We start from the raw sequence: 23,134 nt of genomic DNA, 5'->3' as shown, positions 1-23,134 counted from the left end.
TATTTTGTGATGTCTCTCAGTAACTTCTTCCTGCTTATAGTACTGACTTTGTGTTGTTGCCAGCAGCAGATAGAGGGGCATGAAGAGCTATTGTCCTTTCTGCAGAGAAAGGACAGAGTAGAACTAACACAGTACAAGCAGACAGTTTATTGAGACTCTTACTGCTTTACCTGTCACCATCAAAAAAGGGAAAAGAACAAAATGGACTTTTTAGGTGCCAGCAAGAACACATGCGTAAAATCAATATATTTTATTATTCCAAATATGTATAAAAACATTATTCATATAAAACAAAGCCAATAAAATGAACCTCCCTCAGGTACCTCCCACAGAATAACAGACACCTAAAAATCCAAATAGGTAAATAGTTCTCAACTCAATTAAGAATAACGAATAAGTGAAACATGTTGAGACTGAGCAAGACTGCCTACCCACGGAGGCCATCTTATCTGTTGTTCTTATTTCAGTTGTGAACTATTTACCTATTTGATGTTCTAGGTGTCTGTTATTATTTTCCTTTTTCGATTGTAGTATAGGATGTTGGTGCCTTTCATCAAGCTTTAATTTTTTCACAAACTACTTACTTGTCACCATTCTTGACATAGACATCTATTTGTCTGAGAATGGCTCCTTTAGAGACCTCAGGACCTGGGCAAGGACTTTCTATAAATCTATACCTCCAGTTATTAGCCGTAATATGCTTCCATTTCCAACAAATCATAATGCGCTCCTCTGCCTGTCAGATATGAGTGTCCCTAGGGTGAGAAAAAGCCTTTCTGACAATAAAGAAGGGTATGTGTGGGCGATAAGATGCCTAATGACAAACAGATGTAAGACACTAGTATGTTAGGAATAATGTCAGGTTGACTTTAATCCAGCTACCAGGTCATCAAGAAATAGCAAAAATGGTAATAAATAATTCTGTGTGCACAGCGTAAATGCACCTGCAATGTAGCATACCCTTTATTTTGTCTATATTGGTTTGTACAAGGATCTGTCATTTCAGTGCAATAATGCCCACTGTTTTGTTTGTTCCTTAGGTGCTGCTCATTTCCTCATCAAGGAGCTGTCTTATCACAACTTGGAACTGGAGCGGAACAGACAGGCAGAGCTAGGGGTTCAGCCCCAAGATGTCTGGCCTTTCATAGTTGTAGCAGATGATTCTTGTGTGATGTGGAACACTGTGGATGTCACTGTGACAGGAGACCATGCAAGGTACAAGCCAGAATGGACACATTTCATTGGTCTCCATGTCTATAATTTCTGTAGTGCTGCTTAAATGTTTGTTAGAGTTACTGCAAAATGGTAAAGCAAAGCTTCACTTAGCACTATTTTGCATGTAAAATTCCTGTGGGGTTTTCGAAAAACAATTTTCCTTTTTGTAAAGAATCAAGTATGCAGGATTTACAATAAAAGAGCAAACACTCGGTTCTCGAATGCTGCTTATGTGAGATAACAGCCATTACTTGTGTGTGCAGTATAGTCAGGAGAGTCAGTAGTCATGAATAATCTTTTGTAACCCTTTAAGCACAGTCATATACTTGGCAGGGACTTGGTTAAAGCTCAGCTCCAGCCAAAACATTCCCTTTAGATAGATTGGAGAAGGGTTGGAGCTCATGTCGGGTTTTAAATGCTGTCTCTGTTGAGGACACTTCTGGATCTGCTTGACATCTGTCACTTGGACAGAAAATGAGGAAAAATCTTTCTTAAAGCTTAAAGCAGAGGTCTGCCCACTGCTGCTAACATTAAAAACCAGCAGCTATACATACTGTAGCTGCTGGCTTTTAATAATAGGACACTTACCTGTCCTGGAGTCCAGCGATGTCAGCACCGCAGCTGATGTTTCCATCATCTGTTGGGTGCTGCCACCGCCATTGCGGGTAAGGGAACCGGGCAGTGTAGCCTTACGGCTTCACACCAGGAACCCTAATGCGCATGTGCGAAGCTCCGCTCCTCTTTTCTACTGGCCCGGCGACAGGGGGAAGAGAAGGGAGCCGAGCCGTGACGTCAATATCTGCGGCTGAGGCTCCTGGAAGTGGGAACAGGAGGGGGGCACCGGAGGGGGAAGGAAACAAATGAGCAGACGTTCCACTTTTGGGTGGAACTCTAACTAAAGGCAAAAGACTAGCTGTCCAGCTTAGGGCTTAAATAGGGGCACAGAAGGTACTGCAGCAACCACCTGGGAGGACCTTCTGCGTCCCTATTTAAGCCCTAAGCTGGACAGCTAGAGTGATTTTTTTATACAGCAAGATGACAATAGAGCGTTCCTAAATGGGACATAGAACCAGTTATGACACAAGCCTGGTTCCTGGTATAGGACTCTTGTGGACAAATTTAAAAGGACTTGATCGATTCCGTCCAGAAGATAGAAATTGTTAGTGGTATCTGTAATTATATTTGTTGATGTTTCACTTGTAAAGTACAGAGCTTGACTGTAGTTTTCCTGATGAAGCGGCCATGGACCCGAGAAACGCATTGAAGTTACAGCAAGCAATTAACTGCCCAAGTTTGGCGGGATGATAAGTGAGAACATACAATATAACTTGATGTAACTGCAATACTGACATGCAGCAATATATGTATCTGCAATACTGACAAAACTGCAAAATTGTTTGTCTTTTAATGATACAGATGTCTTTTTAATATATGTATAATAAAAGATTGAGCAAATACTGAGCAAATTTATAAACGCAACACTTTTGTGTTTGCCCCTATTTATCGTGAGCTGAACTTAAAGATCTATGACTTTTTATTTGTACACAAAAGGCCTATTTCTTTCAAATATTGTTCACAAATCTGTCTAAATCTGTGTTAGTGAGCACTTCTCCTTTGCCAAGATAATCCATTTACCTCACAGGTGAGGCATATCAACATGCATGATTATTATTACCTCTACATAGTCTATCACTTCTTCAATCCATCATGAATGCTGCTGCCAGACTCATCCACCTTACCAATCGCTCTGTGTCTGCTACCCCTCTCTGTCAATCCCTCCACTGGCTTCCGCTCAGCCAACAAATTAAATTCAAAATACTAACAACTACTTACAAAGCCATCCATAATTTAGCCCCCAGCTACATCACTAGCCTAGTCTCTAAATACCAACCTACTCCTTCTCTTCGTTCCTCTCAAGACCTTCTGCTCTCTAGCTCCCTCATCACCTCCTCCCATACTCACCCCCAGGACTTTTCCCTCTCCAATCCTAAGGACTGTCTTACCCCAATCTGTCCGCTTATCTCCTACTCTATTAGCTTTTAAGAGATCCCTGAAAACCCGTCTCTTCAGACCCCTTTCACACTGAGGTGCTTTACAGGCGCTACAGCTCTAAAAATAGCGTCTGCATAGCGCCTGTAAAGCGCCGCTCCTGTCTCTCCAGTGTGAAAGCCCGAGTGCTTTCCCACTGGAGCGATGCGCTTGCAGGACTGTAAAAAAACTCCTGCAAGAAGCATCTTTGGAGTGGTGAAGGAGCGGTGTATACACGGCTCCTAAACCGCTCCTGCCCATTGAAATGAATGAGCAGCACGGCTATATAGCTATATATGGATAGCGCTGCTTCAGCAGCGCTTTGCGGTGGTTTTAACCCTTTCTCAGCTTCTAGCGGGGGGGTAAAAGCGCCCCACTAGTGGCCGAATAGCGCAGCAAAATTGACGGTAAAGCGCCGCTAAAAATAGTGGCGCTTTACCGCCGACGCACACACCACCCCAGTGAGAAAGGGGCCTCAGAGAAGCCTACCCTACCCACACCTAACAACTGTTTTTTCATTTTCTCCATCAGCTCACCCCCCATAGTTATTACCTTTTGTTTCCACTTGACCTTCCCTTCTAGATTATAAGCTCTAACGAGCAGGGCCCTCTGATCCCTCCTGTAGTGATTTGTATTGTAAGTGAACTGTCTGCCCTCATGTTGTAAAGGCTGTGCAAACTGTTGACGCTATATAAATCCTGTATGATAATAATAATTATTATTGAACAGGTGTGCCTTAGGCTGGCCACAATAAAAGGCCACTCTAAATTGTGCAGTTTTATCACACAGCACAATGCCACAGATGTCGCAAGTTTTGAGGAAGTGTGCAATTGGCATTCTGACTTCAGGAATGTCCACCAGAGCTGTTGCCCTTGAATTGAATGTTCAATTCTCTACCAGAAGCCATCTCCAAAGGCGTTTAAGAGAATTTGGCAGTACATCCAACCGGCCTCACAACCGCAGACCACGTGTAACCACACCAGCCCAGGACCTCCACATCCAGCATCTTCACCTCCAAGATCGTCTGAGACCAGCCACCCGGACAGCTGCTGCAACAATCAGTTTGCATAACCAAATAATTTCTGCACAAACTGTCAGAAACCGTCTCAGGGAAGCTCATCTGCATCCTCATCGTCCTCATCTGGGTCTCAACCTGACTGCAGTTCGTCATCGTAACCGACTTAAGTGGGCAAATGCTCACATTCGATGGCATCTGGCACTTTGGAGAGGTGTTCTCTTCATGGATGAATCCCAGTCTTCACTGTACAGGGCAGATGGCAGACAGTGTGTTTGGCGTTGTGTGGGTGAGCGGTTTGCTGATGTCAATGTTGTGGTTCAAGTGGCCCATGGTGGCGGTGGGGTTATGGTATGGGCAGGCGTATGCTATGGACAATGAACACAGGTGCATTTATTGAGATACTGTGACGAGATCCTGAGGCCCATTGTTGTGCCATTCATCCACGACCATCACATCATGTTGCAGCATGATAATGCACGGCCTCATGTTGCAAGGATCTGTAAACAATTCCTGGAAGCTGAAAACATCCCAGTTCTTGTATGGACAGCATACTTTCCAGACAGGTCACCCATTGAGCATGTTTGGGATGCTCTGGATCGGGGTATACGACAGCGTGTTCCAGTTTCTGACAATATCCAGCAACTTCACCCAGCCATTGAAGAGGGATGGACCAACATTCCACAGGCCACAATCAACAACCTGATCAACTCTATGCGAAGGAGATGTGCTGCACTGTGTGAGGCAAATGGCGGTCACACCAGATACTGACTGGTTTTCGGACACCCCCGACCCTCCAAAACAGTAAAACTGCACATTTTAGAGTGGCCTTTTATTGTGGCCAGCCTGAGGCACATCTGTGCAATAATCATGCTGTCTAATTAGACAGATAAGTGATTTTTACATGGAGAAAATACAATGTATAGGAATACTAAGATATAAAAAGTAGTGCAATATGACTATGTAAGTAAATATAGTATAGTAAATGTATGAGATAATTGTGGTGAATGTTTGTATTTGTAAAAAAAAAAAAATTTCTACATAAAGATTACTTGATTAAAAAATATATGTTTGGTACGTTTAAAGTCTTCTATTCTTTAGCTAGGTTTTTCGTTGTAAACAAGACCTGTAAAGCCTAGTACAGATGGGCTAAATGTCAGGCGGCATCGGCCAGTTCAATAGAAACCGGCCAACATTTACAGCCGGTCGGGCAGAAGCCGGCCGTTCACCTGGCTTCTGTCGATGGGGTATGATGGAAAAAGGTCTGCCAATCGGCACCTGATCAGTGCTCTCAGCCAATGGCCGTCCCCCTGTCAAATCACAATAGCGCAGCAGGGGTGATTGCTGTACTAACATTGCATGGTCAGTACAGCGGCTCCTCTGAAGCTTTTAGTTTTTTTTTTCATTCAGCCCTGCTGGGTTGAACAAGAAAAACAACTAGTGTGTACTAGGCTTAAGTTTGATCTAACTGCAGCAGAGAAAATACAGGTCTGTCCTGCTGTGTAAATCTCATAACTGGTTGGACAGATGTATAAATCCATTTGCAATAAAATAGCTCCATTGTTTGTATTTCATCTGTGTATCTAGCTTTTTGCCTAGACTTCAGCTTTAAAGTAAATATGCGTTTTAATATCTTTGAGAACCTCTGGAGGTAGGATCTCTGATTTAGAATTCCCAGTTCTGTACTCCTGCTACAAGTGGAGTTGTAGAATGCCATGGTGGGGAGTAATAAGGCCTGGCAGAGAGATTTCACCATAGGCATTTCATAAGATTGCTCCACACTTATAGGCTCTTTGGTGACAATAAAACCTTTATTTCTCATTAATTGGTATTTGATCTACACATCACACTGCTCCAGTTTCTTCTCTACTAAATGGAAACTTCATAGACACCCACAATTCTAAAGACACTGTTGTTAATTCTAAAACAGTTTAAACAAATACAGAATTGTAATAACCAGTTATAATACCACTAGCACCATTGCAAAATCGAATCTTCCCCCTCTTATAGAGCTAGACTAGAATCTTTAGCATCCGACTCTTCCGGGTATATCAGATTGAAGCTCAGAAATGCTGTGCAAACTGTGCACTTTGAACAGCTGTAGAGGAGTACAACAGATAAACAGGTACAACTTATGTAGGAGGATTTGCATCATCTGTATGTATCACCTGAGGCTACTCACTTCAGTCTGCATATGTAAAGGTTTACAACCAATTTTAAGTGGAAGTAAATGTTGTGGGGCTGCACAGCATACTTGTACACTAGTTTGGCCCCCTGCAGTACTGACAAGTTTGCTCTCTCCCTTGTGGCTCTGTATCTGCCACGATCCTATCTGCTTCTTCTGCTTTCTTCCACCATTGGGCAGACACTGATAATACCCACCAGAGTTAAATTACCCCCCCCCCCCCCCCCACTTCATTGCTAGGAGAAAGGGAAAGGAGTTTTTGGAAGAAGAGACATGCAAAGTCTCCCTTCCACATAATGTTACATTATAACCCTTGTTATATGTTTATAACCTGTATCTAATCATACCCACTTTAATATACCCTAGGGAGTGCTCATGGACGGAAAGAAATGTATCTTTGAAGTACATCTTGCAGCAAATGGAGGCAACGCAGAACATCACTCAGTATGCCATGCTGGGCATGTGGAAGTGGAACAGTAAAACTAAAAGTAGAGACCTGAGAGAACCTTTCTCCCGCTGTCACCTACATGACTTCCTCCTCCTCAATGTGGATCTGACACAGGATGTTCAGTACAACCAGAACAGGTAGGAGGAAAAACACACCACACACATCCAATAATGAAGAAAAGGCTCTCAGAAACCTGCAAGAACGAGGCTGTGAATGAAATAGGAAGCTCTGCAAAAATTACTTCTAATAATGAGATTTTCTTTTGCTTTTTAACTGTAGACGGTAACTTATAGCAAGTGGAGAACATGTGTCTCTATTTTCACAGCCTCCGGTCAGTTCCAGAGATCAATTTGTTAATAAAACTTAAAAATGGATCAGAAATCTGATTAATTTACTTGACAACACAAGCACTTTTCAGGTCGTTCAACGAACATGACTGACCATTGTAGCTCAAAGTTTTGCCTCTAGTTCTACTTTAATTGTGTCATGTTTTGTGGCAGACATGACATGGGGTATCATTTTTACTGCAATACTTTGCATGTTAAGAAACTGAGCTGTTGCATGTTATCTTTTAGATGGGTGGGGAAGTAAAACCGCAGCTCAACAGCTTTAGCAATGTTCTCCCCTTAGCAATCTTCTCCCTTGCCCTGTAGCAATCTTCTCATGGAATTTGCATATTTTTGCAAACACCACCACTATAGATCAACCCTATTATATGGATTGGAGATGGAGTGATTTTCTTTCCCATTGATGGGAAAATCCCTCCAATGGAGCTATTGTGTTCTCCTGGTGGTGGGCCTGGGAGTGCAGGAAGTCATCCCTGTCGGGAGAACAGAGTGATTATTGCCAGCGGCTATAGCATGAAAAACCCAACATGCTGGTTGTACCCAAGTTGATGGACCGGTCAACTTGGGTACAATCAGCCTGCTCATACATGGTTCAATGGTTCAAATCGATTTGAACCATCTATGGTCAGCTTTAGAGTGAAATTCCAGTTTTGCTGAAAAAATTGCAATGAATTAGCAACTAGACTAATCTTGTTTCTTACCAAATATTGCACTCCCAGTGAAGTAAACCTAAAGCTATTGCCGGGGATGCTAGAAATCATGCAACTACTGCCTTCAATTTGTCATCTAGTTCTTTGCATTGTCGGTGAGCCAATTATTGGAGCACAAGTGTGAAGATTTTGGGAAATCATGTCTACAGATAAATACTGTCACCGCCATTGCAAGATATATATATTGATTTATTTTAACATTTCTAAAAATCATAGCTCGATTCAGTTAAAAAACAGATTTATGATAGCATTACATTACAAACATCACAGTTTTAGGTATATTCCACTTTAAAAGTGATATACATTATATTTGTTTTCATTTACAAGTATTCTATAGGCTGATGATCTGTTTTTTTGTATTTACCTTTCCTGCAGGTATACTTGTGATGATGTAGACTTTAATCTCCGAGTGAACAGCTCTGGGCTGCTTATTTGTCGTTTTAATCGGTTTAGCGTCATGAAGAAGCAAATTGCTGTGGGAGGACACCGGTCTTTGCACATCAAACCCAAAGTGAGAACAATGGCATGTTCAATGTTCTGGCAAGCCAAATCTCAGTCTGCCAGAGCTTTACAAAGACAAACATAAAGGCTTATTTATAATAACTGAAAGAGGGGTTTGCTTTTGTTATTTAACCTATACTAGAAAACTGCCTTATCCAGTGTAGCACATAGGTCTCCTTTTGCTGCAGTTTTTGTAACTGAATTTATGAATATTCACACAATGCCATATATTTACTGGTAATCCAAAATGATATATTTATTATGCTGCACTGATTACCTCAAGGTTCAAATAGCCAAGTTTCCACGGATATCTAAAAAGAGGTTGTCAAGTAGATCAACACATGCTAACAAATAACTAGCCCAATAAAATGCACATAGTTTATTATGCATATATCATCTCCATAAAACAAGTAGCTCATCCAGCTTACAAACAGAATAAAAGTAACCTTGACCATCAGACATACTTTATAGCCCTATTTCAATGTACATGTACAGTGACCTAGAATGATGCATAGTTTACAATCTCCTTATAGGATGTCTACGCATTTCTCAGGTCTTGCCAGCTTCTTCAGGACGAGGGCAACCCAGACTGAATCATATAGTTTTCAAAATATTTATCTCTACAGGATATGTATATAAGTGGGCACATGTTCAAAAATCACTTCCATCCAAAAGGGTCTGAATGGCACTTCCATCCACCACAGGCAAGGTCAAAGGATTCGTTCCAAACAAAAGATGAGTGAAAAGACTGTTGTTAAACATGAGTGGCCACAATAAGGGCTTGTCCACCAATCCTGGAAATAGGCTCTTATGGGTACTTGGTATGGCCAATATGCTACAATTCTGAAGTGATGCTTGGATTACCTGTAGGACCTCAGTAATCATCTGATCCTGCCAGCTTTGGTAGGACTGCACAATGATAGGAATATCTGTGCATACCCTGTAATCTTAGCAGGCAATCCCCGTCCTAGGAAATGGAGCTTAGAGAAAACCAGAATGAGTAAGTTGAAGTTTCCCAAATGATATTGATATGATGACTATTTTCACTCCCTGATAAAGCTCTGACACTACTATCAGCAGCTGCTTACACAGAGATAGAAAAAGTTAGAAAATAACAAATACTTTGACAATAGTAAACACTCAGTTTTGCCCCTAGGGAAGACCAGGAGGTCAAATCCTTAATTAATCTTCAGAAGTTATGTTGGAACTGGGCTAATGATGTGAATGGCTACTATCAGGGAAAGGATAAAGGAGGAATGGGGCCATAGGCAAGGTAGCAGCTTAGCCCCTTCCATCCTCTTGATTGATTCCTGGTTTACTGCAGTATACTAGATGTTGTATCTGGATAACCTTTGGGCCCTAGACTCCTGTCTAGGTTGCTTGTGGTTGATCTAGCTCTGACTACACATATATTTTATTTTCCCTGTTTATCAAAAAAAGTGTTGTTTTAGTCCAGCACATGATATGATCCAGAGTGGCAATCATATGCTTGAATATTATTGATCCTGAAAAGGCAGTTATGATATGCTGTTACCTTTTTTTGCTGTTTTTACCATTTTATCTTCTACCAGCTCTGAAACCCTTCCTGTTAGTGTCTTAGCTTGACAATGAATCTTGATTTCCAACTTTTATCCTCCAGGCTCTCGATTCATCAATGTCAGTCTCGACAGCTCACTACATCTGTGCTCCTGACAGCAACCATACCGTCTTGGCTGCGCCGGCTCATCTACTTCTGGAGAAATTCCTCCAATTTCACAGCCAGCAATTCTTTCCTCTGTCAGTGACTGACTCAAGCCACCCCGTGCTGGTGGTAGATTGCTATCTTAACCTTGGCCCTCAGGTACCTAGAACTTCAACTTTCCTACTTGCATATCCTTGTCCCTGATTTGCTTCCAAACTCTGTCACCTGCTCTCTAGTTTGGCAGACAGTTTTTGACCAGAACCAAAATGCATGAGTCTGCAATACACTGGCTAGTTGGAATTATTGACATCACATATTTTGAAAATGTCAGATGTTTCTCAAACATTTTATGAATATTGACTTAGCACATAAAAGACTGCTTCTACTGGGGTTAGACAGGTACACTTTGGGGAATATATATAGTTTTATTATATTTTCTTTTTTAGATTAGGAGCTAAAATGCATTTTCAAAATATTTACCTTTTTAGACAGGTAATTATAACATTTACATAGGAATATTCTAAATAGTTCAATAGCTCAAGCTCAAATAGCAGGCACAGCTGAATGAGTTACTCTGTGCTCCCCCTTCACCCTCTTCACCTGATCCGTAGGGTTCCAAGAGAAAAACAATTTGAAAGCAAGCACTTTGAACTGTGAGATACATGGGACATACCAATGTATGTCTGCTAATACAATATTAACTTAAAGTGTATCTAAACCAAAAGACCAAATGTGTATATATATATATATATATATATATATATATATATATATATATATATATAAACACACACTATATTGCCAAAAGTATTGGGATATCTGCCTTTACACGCACATGAACTTTAATGGCATCCCAGTCTTAGTCCGTAGGATTCAATATTGAGATGGCCCACCCTTTGCAGTTATAAAAGCTTCAACTCTTCTGGGAAGGCTGTCCACAAGGTTTAGGAGTGTGTCTATTGGAATGTTTGAACATCCTTCCAGAAGCGCATTTGTGAGGTCAGGCACTCATGTTGGACAAGAAGGCCTGGCTCGCAGTCTCTGCTCTAATTCATCCCAAAGGTGTTCTATCGAGTTGAGGTCATGACTCTGTGCAGGCCAGTCTAGTTCCTCAACCCCAAACTCACTTATCCTTGTCTTTATGGACCTTGCTTTGTACACTGGTGCGCAGTCATGTTGGAACAGGAAGAGGCCATCCACAAAGTTGGGAGCATGACATTTTCCAAAATGTCTTGGTATGCTGACGCCTTAAGAGTTCCCTTCACTGGAACTAAGGGGCCAAGCCCAACTCCTGAAAAACAACCCAACACCATAATCCCCCTCCACCAAATGATTTGGACTAGTGCACAAAGCAATGTCCATGAAGACATGGATGAGTGAGTTTGGGGTTGAGGAACATGACTGTCCTGACCTCAACCTGATAGAACACCTTCGGGATGAATTAGAATGGAGACTGCGAGCCAGGCCTTCTCGTCCAACATTATTTCCTGACCTCATCAATGCGCTTTAGGAAGGATTGTCAGATATTCCCATAGACACACTCCTAAACCTTGTGGACAGCCTTCCCAGAAGAGTTGAAGCTGTTATAGCTGCAAATGGTGGGCCAACTCAATATTGAACCCTACGGACTAAAACTGGGATGCCATTAAAGTTCATGTGCGTGCAAAGGCAGATATATAGTGTATCTCAGGTTACCAGTTCTTAGATGTGTTGGCAGCAGAAGTTTTCTGTTTTTGTTAGCTGCTGGTCCTGCAGTTACCACTTGCTGGCCTAGGGAGACAACAGTTACTCACTGTACTGTATCTCTGGAGGAGCAAAGCTGTCACCCTAGCACAGGAAGTGTGTTACGACTAGAGAGCACCTCCCCCCTCCTTTCTTTATCTCCACAACATAGGGAGGAGGTGTTACTGCGGTATTCACAGGGATTTAGAAGCTCACTGCATTTCTGGCAGGATCATCTGCATTTTTTTTTATTCTTGCAGTTTTGTAACAGATATAACAGAACACTTTCCAATGTGTAATTAACAAACCAAAAAGGAACAAATAAGAGAAGGTAATTGTTAGGTTTTTTTATTGTTAAATAGTGAAAACGTACTAATCTAATTTTAGTTGTGCTGACTGCTTCCATAGAGAGGGTATACAATCAAATAAAACATTCTTAACATTCTTAAACTATTTTGTATTTATTTGGTCACAGTTATATAATACAGCAGTTTAGTCTGTAATTTACACCCACCTCAATCTGGGTCCAAGCAATGCCTAAGACTGAAATGCAAATTTGTAAATTGATGACTACAACTTTAACAGTGTTCATTCATTTAACTACAGCCATGCAGAGTGAGATTACATTTCCCAGCATGGTGTTGGAATATATGGTGTGTATACATCCTGTGCAAAAACAGAAATTATGTTTTCCTAGAAAACAAGAGAAGTGAATGTATTAAGTCATTTACCATATAATCCAGCCTTCCTACAATCAGATTTTCTTCATCCCTCCCTTGATATCCTAATAGGTGTCCGTCATCCAGGAAAGACAGTTTTAAAGCAGAACAACACTGCATCTAAGCACTGCAAACCCAAAAAGCAATTTCATTCATTTTTTTCATTCATTCAGCACCCCCCCCCCCCCCCCATCCATCCCTATCTCCACGCTATATTTTGTTTAAAAAACACTTTGAAAAACACCCACCCTAGCATTTCTGGTTGTGGCCATCTTGAGTAAGGGCAGATGATTCATGTAGCATTTACTTCCTGGAATTCATCTGCCCCTAGCTTAGGCATGCTGGCAAAAGGGCGTGTTTAGCTGATTAAGCCCCTCCTCCCCCCTGAAGACTCCTGTGATGTATGACATCATTTTCATAGGCCTGGAAACCTGACTACAAGTAACTGATGTAAAAAAAAGTTTAAAACAAGTAAATATGATACACTTTCCTATCTATATACTAGTGCTAGCAGCATGAGGGTTAAAAATAGTCAGTGTTGACTGCGAGAATTAAGTTCTGCTTTAAAGTGTTACTTAGTCCACAACAGTAAAATCAGTCTGTATATGCAGCGAAGCATGCTAGTTATACTCACTGTGAAACCTACAGTGCCTTCAAAAAGTATTTATACCCCTTGAAATTTTCCACATTTTGTCGTGTTATAACCAAAAATGTAAATATATTTTATTGGGATTTTATGTGATAGTCCAACACAAAGTGGCACATAATTGTGAAGTGGAAAGAAAAAAAGTAATGTTTTAAATTTTTTTTACAAATAAATATGTGAATAATGTGCCGCGCATTTGTATTCAGCCCCTTTACTCTGACCCCCCTAACTAAAATCTAGTGAAACCAATTGCCTTCAGAAGTCACCTTATTAGTAAATAGAGTCCACCTGTGTGTAATTTAATCTCAGTATAAATACAGCTGTTCTGTAAAGCCCTCAGAGGTTTGTTAGAGAAACTTAGTGAACAAACAGCATCATGAAGGTCAAGGAATACACCAGACAGGTCAGGGATAAAGTTGTGGAGAAGTTTAAACCAGGGTTTGGTTATAAAAAAATATCCCAAGCTTTGAACATCTCATGGAGCACTGTTCAATCCATCATCCGAAAATGAAAAGAGTATGGCACAACTGCAAACCTACCAAGACATGGCCCTCCACCTACAGTGCCTTGCAAAAGTATTCACCCCCCTTGGCTTTTTACCTATTTTGTTACATTACAGTCTTTAGTTCAATGTTTTTTTAATCTGAATTATATGTGTTTGATCAGAACACAATTGTCTAAGTTGGCGAAGTAAAATTAGAAAAATATATACATAAAACTATTTTTCAGAAATAAAAAACTGATAATTGGCATGTGCGTATGTATTCACCCCCTTTGTTATGAAGCCTATAAAAAGCTCTGGTGCAACCAATTACCTTCGGAAGTCACATAATTAGTGAAATGATGTCCACCTGTGTGCAATGTAAGTGTCACATGATCTGTCATTACCTATACACACCTTTTTGAAAGGCCCCAGAGGCTGCAACATCTAAGCAAGAGGCACCACTAACCAAATACTGCCATGAAGACCAAGGAACTCTCCAGACAAGTAAGGGACAATGTTGTTAAGAAGTACAAATCAGGGTTAGGTTATAAAAAAATATCCAAATCTTTGATGATCCCTAGGAGCACCATCAAATCTATGATAACCAAATGGAAAGAACATGGCATAAAAAGCAAACCTGCCAAGAGACATCCGCAAACCAAAACTCGCGGACCGGGCAAGAAGGGCATTAATCAGAGAGGAAGCACCTAAGGTAACCCTGGAGGAGCTGCAGAGTTCCACAGCAGAGACTGGAGTATCTGTACATAGGACGACAATAAGCCGTACACTCCATAGAGTTGGACGTTATGGTAGAGTGGCCAGATGAAAACCATTACTTTCAGCAATTAACAAAATGGCACGTTTTGGGTTTGCGAAAAGGCATGTGGGAGACTCCCAAAATGTATGGAGGAAGGTGCTCTGGTCTGATGAGACTAAAATTTAACTTTTTGGCCATCAAAGAAAACGCTGTCTGGCGCAAACCCAACACATCACATCACCCAAAGAACACCATCTCCACAGCGAAACATGGTGGTGGCAGCATCGTGCTGTGGGGATGTTTTTCAGCAGTCGGGACTGGGAAACTGGTCAGGGTTGAGGGAAATATGGATGGTGCTAAATACAGGGATATTCTTGAGCAAAACCTGTACCACTCTGTGTGTTATTTGAGGCTAGGACAGAGGTTCACCTTCCAGCAGGACAATGACCCCAAACACACTGCTAAAGCAACACTTGAGTGGTTTAAGGGGAAACATGTAAATGTGTTGGAATGGCCTAGTCAAAGCCCAGACCTCAATCCAATAGAAAATCTGTGGTCAGACTTAAAGATTACTGTTCACAAGCGAAAACCATCCAACTTGAAGGAGCTGGAGCAGTTTTGCAAGGAGGAATGGGCAAAAATCCCAGTGGTAAGATGTGACAAGCTCATAGAGACTTATCCAAAGCGACTTGGACCTGTGATAGCCGCAAAAGTATTGACTTTCGGGGGTGAATAGTTATGCACATCGACTTTTTCTGTTATTTTGTCCTATTTGTTTTTGCTTCACTATAAAAAAAAACATCTTCAAAGCTGTGGCCATGTTCTCTGAATTTAAATGATGCAAATCCTCAAACAATCCATGTTAATTCCAGGCAACAAAACATGAAAAATGCCAAGGGGGGTGAATACTTTTGCAAGGCACTGTAAACTGACAGGCCAGGGAAGGAGAGCATTAATCAGAGAAGCAGCCAAAAGGCCCATGGTAACTCTGGAGGAGCTGCAGAGATCCACAACATAGGTGGGAGAATCTGTCCACAGGACAACTATTAGTCACGCACTCCACAAATCTGGCCTTTATGGAAGAGTGGCAAGAAGAAAGCATTGCTGAAAGAAAGCCATAAGAAGTCCCGTTTGCAGTTTGCGAGAAGCCATGTGGGGGACATAGCAAACATGTGGAAGAAGGTGCTCTGGTCAGATGAGACCAAAATTGAACTTGTTGGTCTAAAAGCAAAGCGCTATGTGTGATGGAAAACTGCATATCACCCTGAACACACCATCCCCACCGTGAAACATGGTGGTGGCAGCATCATGTTGTGGGGATGTTTTTCTTCAGCAGGGACATGGAAGCTGGTCAGAGTTGATGGGAAGATGGATGGAGCCAAATACAGAGCAATTTTAGAAGAAAAAGTGAGTGTGCAAATAACTTGAGACTGGGGCAGAGGTTCACCTACCAGCAGGACAACGACCCTAAACATACAGCCAGAGCTACAATGAAATGGTTTAGATCAAAGCATATTCATGTGTTAGAATGGCCCAGTCAAAGGCCAGACCTAAATACAATTGAGAATCTGTGGCAAAACTTGCAAATTGATGTTAACAGACAATCTTCATCCAATCTGACAGAGTTTGAGCTATTTTGCAAAAAAGAAGGGGCAAAAATGTCACTCTCTAGATGTGCAAAGCTGGTAGAGACATCCCCAAAAAGACTTGCAGCTGTAATTGCAGCAAAAGGTGGTTCTACAAAGTAATGACTCAGGGGGGCTGAATACAAATGCACGCCACACTTTTCAGATATTTATTTGTAAAACATTTTTAAAACCAATTATCATTTTCCTTCAACTTCACAAATATGTGCCACTTTGTGTTGATCTGTCACATAATATCCCAATAAAATACATCTACGTTTTTGGTTGTAACATGACAGAATGTTGAAAATTTCAAGGGGTATGAATACTTTTTCAAGGCACTGTAAGGGGTTAATCCTGCATATTGTGTAACAAGGCTGTTTGATCCTGCCTTCTCTGGTCCTTCCCTTCATCCACTGTCCCCAATCCATCTCCTAACAGTACAGAGCCTTGGGGGCACTCTGCACATGCTCACTTTGGTGTGTATAGCTGGAAAGTTATCTTTTTTTTGGAGGGGTGCATATAATCGGGACACAGGGCCAATCAGCACTGGCCAGACAGAGGGTAAGGGGTCCTGTAGTCTCATAGGGCAGTCAGAATAGAATGAAAACTCCTCCTACAAGCTTTAACCAGAGACTGATAGAAGTCATAAGACTGTTACATACTGCTGATGAGAAAAAGTATTTATCAGTTTATATTACTGGGAGACCAGACATAGTGGATGTAGGTTCGTAGGTTTAGTGACACTTTAAGGCTCGGTTCACACTGGGACGACTTGGGATCCGACTTGTAAGCCCTCAAGTCGCCCCAAGTCGCCCCAGAAAGAGATTCACATTACAGTGAATGGGAGCGTCTTAATAGACACTACTGAAGTCGCTCTGACTTCAGAGCGTACTCCCTGTACTACTTGGATCCGACTTGGTAGGCGACCTGTACCATAGAAATCAATGGAAGTCGCCTCCAAGTCGGATCTCTCTCTACAGTCAAGCGACTTTGCAGGGAAAAAATTTAGTTTGCCCAGGCAAACCCCTCCCTCCCAGAGAGCTGATTGTCCTGTGATTGGCCACAGCCAAAGTCGCCTGTCCTGGAGGCGACTTGAAGTCGCGTTGTAATTTGCTTAAAGTCGCGCTGAAGTCGCGCTCAAGTCGCGCTGAAGTCGCTCTGAAGTCGCGCTGAAGCCGCGTTGAAGCCGCCGTACAAAGTCGCGCTGAAATCGTGTTGCCCCTGTGTGAACCGAGCCTAACTTGCCCACAACTGATTATGGTCATATTATTTCTGTGACTATTAGACCATGTTCGAGGAAATGTAATGAATGTGGATACAATTGCAGGAGTAAATCAATAAACCTTTTTTTACAATCAAAGGTTAATTTTTATCAATGACTCAAATGTAACTTTTTTTACATTTCAGATTACAGTGTGCTATGTCAGTTCACGGCCTCACTCCATCAACGTAAACTGCACTGGGGTAACATTTAGTGGACTCTTGCTCCACCTGTGCGATTCCTTTGTTGTAGCCAGTTTCTTGAAAAATTTCCAATTTCTGAAAGGTAAGCAATACACTGATTCCTTATCATTAGAGTCTATCTAGTTTTGGATAGAGTGAGACACTGTTAAAATTTGCGTTAGATTTTTTATTGTTAATCGTTGTCCCCAGAACAGAAAGTGATGGAAAATCCAAAATTTGACAGTTAACATCAAAACAGGGATAAATGGGAAATCTAATAGGGACCCCTGTTCTGATGACAGCTGCCAAAAAAGGGATTTCCGCTCACTTTGGAGAGGTATACTTTTGTTTTCTGTTGTGTTTCTAGGACAGAAAGTGTAATCACCTTAAAAAGACCAGTTTTATAGTCTGTTAAAAAAAAAAAATATTGCATTGTAATGTTTTGTATATTATTTAGGCTAGCATTTGGAGCTTTAGGCTATTTTTACATAGCTTCTCCTATGGCTTCAAGCAAGGAGTTGGCAAGCCATTAATCATGATCTACCCATTGGCCTGCGTCGCTCTCATCTTCACGGCAAAGCAGAGAGTGGGAAGCAACACTGTACTGGAGGGCGGGAGCTACTTCAGTTAAACTTTTGAGTTAATTAGCAGGTGATTCATTGCTAGGACGTCGGGCGATCCTGGCAACCAATCACCGCCTTGTTAATATGAAACGTTAACTCTGTCAGCTCCCGCTCCCACCCTCCATCCAGTACTGTGCTGCCTCCCACTCTCTGCTTTGCTGTGAACACACTGTGAGGTAAGAGAGTGGTACCTACACAGTGCTGTGTGTTTTTATGGGGGAGAAGAGGGTGGAGGATGATGTGGGGGGACAGAAGGCACTACAGTGGTGGCGGGTGATATAAAGGGCACATAGGACATTGTTTCAGGGAGGGGGGAGCAGAGGACACTGCTTGGCGGAAGGGGGACATAGGATACTGCTTTTGGGGGGGGGGGCAGAGGGACAGCAGACACTTTGGGAGGGCACAGGACACTATTTATGGGGTGACAGATGACACTATTGTGGGGGGGTGATGTAAAAGGGGGCAGAGGACACTGCTTTGGGGGGCACATGACACTGCTATGGGTGGAGGGGGCAGAGTGGTACAGGACATTGCAGGGGGGCAGAGGACACTGCTTTGGGGGGTACAGGACACTACTGTGCTGGGGCAGAGGACACTGCTATGGGGGGCAGAAGACACTACAGTGACGTAGAGTGATGTGAAGGGGCAGAGGACACTGCTATGGGGGGCAGAGACACCACTGGGGGAGGGGCAAAGGACACTACTATGTAGAGGGGCAGAGGTCACTACTGTGGTGGGGGGGGGGGCAGAGTACATTACTGTGGGGAGGCAGGGGTCACTACTGTGGGGGTGATGTGAAGGGGGGCAGAGGATAGTACTGTGGGGGGGGATCTGAAGGGGGCAGAGGATGCTACTGTGGGGGGGGGGGATCTGAAGGGGGGCATAGGACACTACTGTGACACACTATGTGTTCTTCATGCTGTCTTTTTATTGGAAGCTTAATAGTTTTTTTTTTATGCACAGCCAGAATGCTGGTAGAGAGGAAAGCTTATTCTTGTTCAGACACCAACTATGCCCTGTGCATTATTTTAGAGGATTTTACATATTAGTGCTGAAGGGGGCTCATCACTAGAGAGCAGGCAGTCCTCAGACACTGGTGCTCCTAGAGTCAGACCTATTAGACCTGCTTGTAGTTCTTACCTTTTGCATACACTTTATAAGCATTTCCTTGCACATCATATTTGCCAGAAAGGTGAAGTTTGGCTTCATGGACATCCCATACAAATTTTCTAGAGGTGTGCTAACTTTTTACATTCTCTTTTCAGATGCCACATTGTGTGTTGTGTGTCAGGACCGCAGCTCCCTTCGCCAGACAGTAGTTAGGTTAGAACTGGAGGATGAATGGCAGTTCCGCCTACGGGACGAGTTCCAAACAGCCAATGCCAAGGAAGACAAACCCTTGTTCATCCTGACTGGGCGCCATGTTTAACACAAATGGACCTTAACCAGATGTTACTGTGGCAGCACATACTCCAAGTGCATGCTCTCTATGATGTCTAAAAGCACTGGTCTTATTTCTGTTGCACTGAAGAAACACTGTATTGAAACAAGCAACAAAACCTTGCATAAAAAATATTACACAGTGGACACAAACATTTATGACTTTCCCCACTGATACTTAGTATTTAATAAGTATTTGTATATATTTGAAGCACTGAAAAATAGGGAATTTTGTACCTTTTATTTTTCTGAAATTGTAGATCATGTTTTATTTTTTATTGTGTCAATATGTATTGTTAGAGTATTTTCATTTTTAATGACATGTATGTTACAATGTAGCAATAGGGAATTGGCTAACATAAAGGCAGCTAGTGAGTAGGCGCTAGTTTGCCACATGATTAGCCAAACCCCATACACTGGTAGCCATACCACCCACCGTTAGGGAAATATACTGCAAAGGAGATGTGCTTCCTGAGCAGAAATACAGCTGTGTTTACACCTAGCTTTATAAAGACCATTCCTTCCTTTGGTGCCTCCATGAGTCTTACTTTCTATAAACAGAACCATATGCCTGTCAAATGCTGCATTTGCAGTCAGTATAGGCACCTGCAGTTACCATAGAGATTAATGTGCACCTTTAGTTTTGCAGGAAATTGTATGCAGGGAAACAAAGGATGTTAGATGCTGCTTTCTTTTTCATAGTTATTAGGCATATTTAAAAGGTTTATGTCAAAACCTGCCTTCAGCGCCATGACTCATGTCCCACGTCTCATATACAGCTGAAACTACACCATGGAAAGGTTTGGTGTCCCATAGTGAGGTTCTGAGTTACTGATTGACAATGGAGCCTGGCATATTAGAACTCCGATCTGCTTGTGCTATGGTAACAGACATACAGTATTGGGTCACACAAGCCTGGAGTGTGTCTAAGAGAAAAACACAGGGGCTGCCTATGCTGATCTCTCCTTCTAAAAATGCTAGCTGACTGGCTGTCCTGCTCACATACTTGCATTAAAGTGTATCCACACCCAAAAATGAAATATGTATAAATAGCTCAGTTTTTTCTCTGTATATGTAGCTGTGCAAGTTTATTTTCTATACTGCTGTGAGTACATGTCTCATATATACCTAGTGATCCTACCAGTTTGCTCCCTTTCTGGGGGCTTTTTTAATAGAGTTGACAGCCAGCTCCCAATCATGCAGGATAGTAGTCTTCCTATGCTTGTGTGAGACTGAGGCTTACCCTAAATCAATGGTTCTCAACTCCTGTCCTCAGGACCCACTAACAGGCCAGATTTTAAGTATTACCTTGGGGAGAGGCAGACTAGAATAGTGCAATCACTGATCAGCAAATATTATCACCTGTGATGTACTTCAGTTATCTTACAAACCTAGCCTGTTAGTGGGTCCTGAGGACAGGAGTTGAGAACCACTGCTCTAAATGTAAGTGCCCATATTGCTGGATAGCTTGGCCTGTCAGAATTAGTAGAAAAATGACAGATCTATTGGCAGGATCAACAGGAAATACACTATTATAAAGGAAGAACTCATCTGTTAGTGACTGACTGCATTATATATATTTTGTTTTGAATTTTTCTATGGTTACTCTGATCCAGAACATGTATGTAGAACAGAACTCCTGCCTTTCCTGGTCTGCATACTTCAAGGTCCATTATTAAGAAGGTATTAAAGCCAGAGGGTTAGAATAACAGCAAAGCCACTGGCTTTTTTACAAGAGGAGAATAATGGTAGCCCTTATGTTTCTATCATAACAGGTTCACTTGCATAACATTTAATGCACCAAAAACCTTCATTATAGGAAGTATTTCTCCTACACTTCTCCTTCAAAGGATTACTACCAATGGGCTCATGCATAGTGTGTTAATAAGAACAGTTCTTGTGGTCTACAGCAGCCATAACTATTTTTCCACTTGCTCTAAAGAAATTACATTTGGAAGGTGATTGGTTACCATAAGGTAGACCAATTGTTATTGTTAGCACACCTTTTATACATAAGCCCCATCATAACAGGGGAGTTTGTGATACTTCAGTAATATGCTGGAGTCTGGTGGACCAAGTCAATTATGTATGTCTTATATTTCTTGAGCTCTCTATTGGCAAGATCTCCTTGTTATAGCCCTGACTTTGTGCCTACTGGGTTTTAAAGCACTCCTCCTGCTGCATTCTGCATAATATAAAATATATTAGAAATACAACAGGAAAAGTGAAACCCCACTATAATGATTCAGCGGGTCTTCAGAGATGAGAAGCCAACTACAATGATCTCACCACAAGAGTTTTTAGAGAGATATAAGAAACTGTTGGCCTAGTTTAACTTTCTAGCATCTACTAGACTGTAAAATCTGTGTTCTGGGTGGACTAACTTGTTTTAGCATAAATCTAGCTTTGACGGTTAGAATTAGGACGGCCAGAATCCTAATGGCCCCTCCCAGAGTTTCCTGCATGTCAAATACTGGCAGCTCCTGTGTGTGCTGAAGGGCAACTAACTGTAACCTATCTGCAGTAGGTATGAGCTTGGTTTGGCTCTTGGTTTTGAACCCAAAAGGCAGATTTAATTCCCTGGACACTAAGCTGAGGGAGGAGATCCCCTTGTCTGCAGCTTCATATACACAAAAGAACAGGGATGCTTGTACCATCATTGACCTAATATGGGCACATGCCTATATTTGGTCAATGACACCATGAGCATCTCTGCCCTTTTGTGTACGGGAATCTGCGGGGTAAGGAATCGCCCATCCGCAGCTCACTGGCACGGCACTGACAGCTGCCTTCCGGGTTCAGACTGGGCTCAAGCTCACCCTTAATCTGTAGTATCAACAATAATGTATAAGCAGCCTGTCTCAGACCTATAGTAAGCAAATTGTTTAGGTCTTTGCTATGGTGCTTGGAACCAGCTTCTTCTCACCATGGAGTAGGTATTTTGTAAACTCTCTATTGGCTGCCACCACTATGTTTGCATTGTAAGGGTGACACATACATTAAATCATTTGCAAATTTGCTCCTTGCTAGGAGCCATTTGCTGTTTGAGCCTATTGGTTTTACTGTCTGTGAACTTTCCCAATCTTTTTATCAATAAAATATTTGAACACAAAACCATTCGGAAATAGAGGTCAGACGCAATTGTACGTTATAATACAATTTTGTCAAGAGTGTCCACTGCTGTATATGGTTCTTCTAGTGAAGTCTAAAATGTTTTGTTTACATTGCCATAGTGTACAAAGCTAAAATATATGAGTAGCTTTAAAAGTGAATTCCCATTGTAGTTTGTTTTTGATTTACATAATATCCATTACTATTTCTTTAAATCTTACCATAAGTCACCCTTCTGGTCCCCAGTGTAAAACATGACTGGGAGATCTTGTTTACACAGTTTCTTAAGCTACAAAACGACTTCATGGATTTTAGGTTTGCATGTTAATCTTAAAATTATTTTTATTTCATGTAAATAGTGTATGTGCAATTTGTTTTGGTCTTGTAATGATTTGTCTAATTTAATATGTTCATTTTTAAATAAATATATA

At 41.7% G+C, this 23,134-nt stretch overlaps 1 protein-coding gene across 1 annotated transcript in view; it reads left to right on the top strand.

Moving 5' to 3' along the window:
• Positions 1 to 23,134, top strand: part of GREB1 (growth regulating estrogen receptor binding 1) — a 216,982-nt gene extending 193,848 nt beyond the window's left edge. Inside the window, exons 28-33 of the mRNA XM_073625369.1 lie at positions 1,041 to 1,215; positions 6,810 to 7,028; positions 8,324 to 8,459; positions 10,089 to 10,289; positions 17,494 to 17,632; positions 19,418 to 23,134. Of these exons, the coding sequence (XP_073481470.1) occupies positions 1,041 to 1,215; positions 6,810 to 7,028; positions 8,324 to 8,459; positions 10,089 to 10,289; positions 17,494 to 17,632; positions 19,418 to 19,581 (1,034 nt within the window). The 3' untranslated portion in view covers positions 19,582 to 23,134. The remainder of the gene's footprint in view (positions 1 to 1,040; positions 1,216 to 6,809; positions 7,029 to 8,323; positions 8,460 to 10,088; positions 10,290 to 17,493; positions 17,633 to 19,417) is intronic.

The sequence above is a fragment of the Aquarana catesbeiana genome, linkage group LG04 (genome assembly GCF_042186555.1).
Source record: "Aquarana catesbeiana isolate 2022-GZ linkage group LG04, ASM4218655v1, whole genome shotgun sequence".
Lineage (NCBI taxonomy): Eukaryota > Metazoa > Chordata > Amphibia > Anura > Ranidae > Aquarana > Aquarana catesbeiana.
The sequence above is the reverse complement of the archived record's forward strand: the minus strand, read 5'-3'. Positions and strand labels throughout refer to the sequence as shown.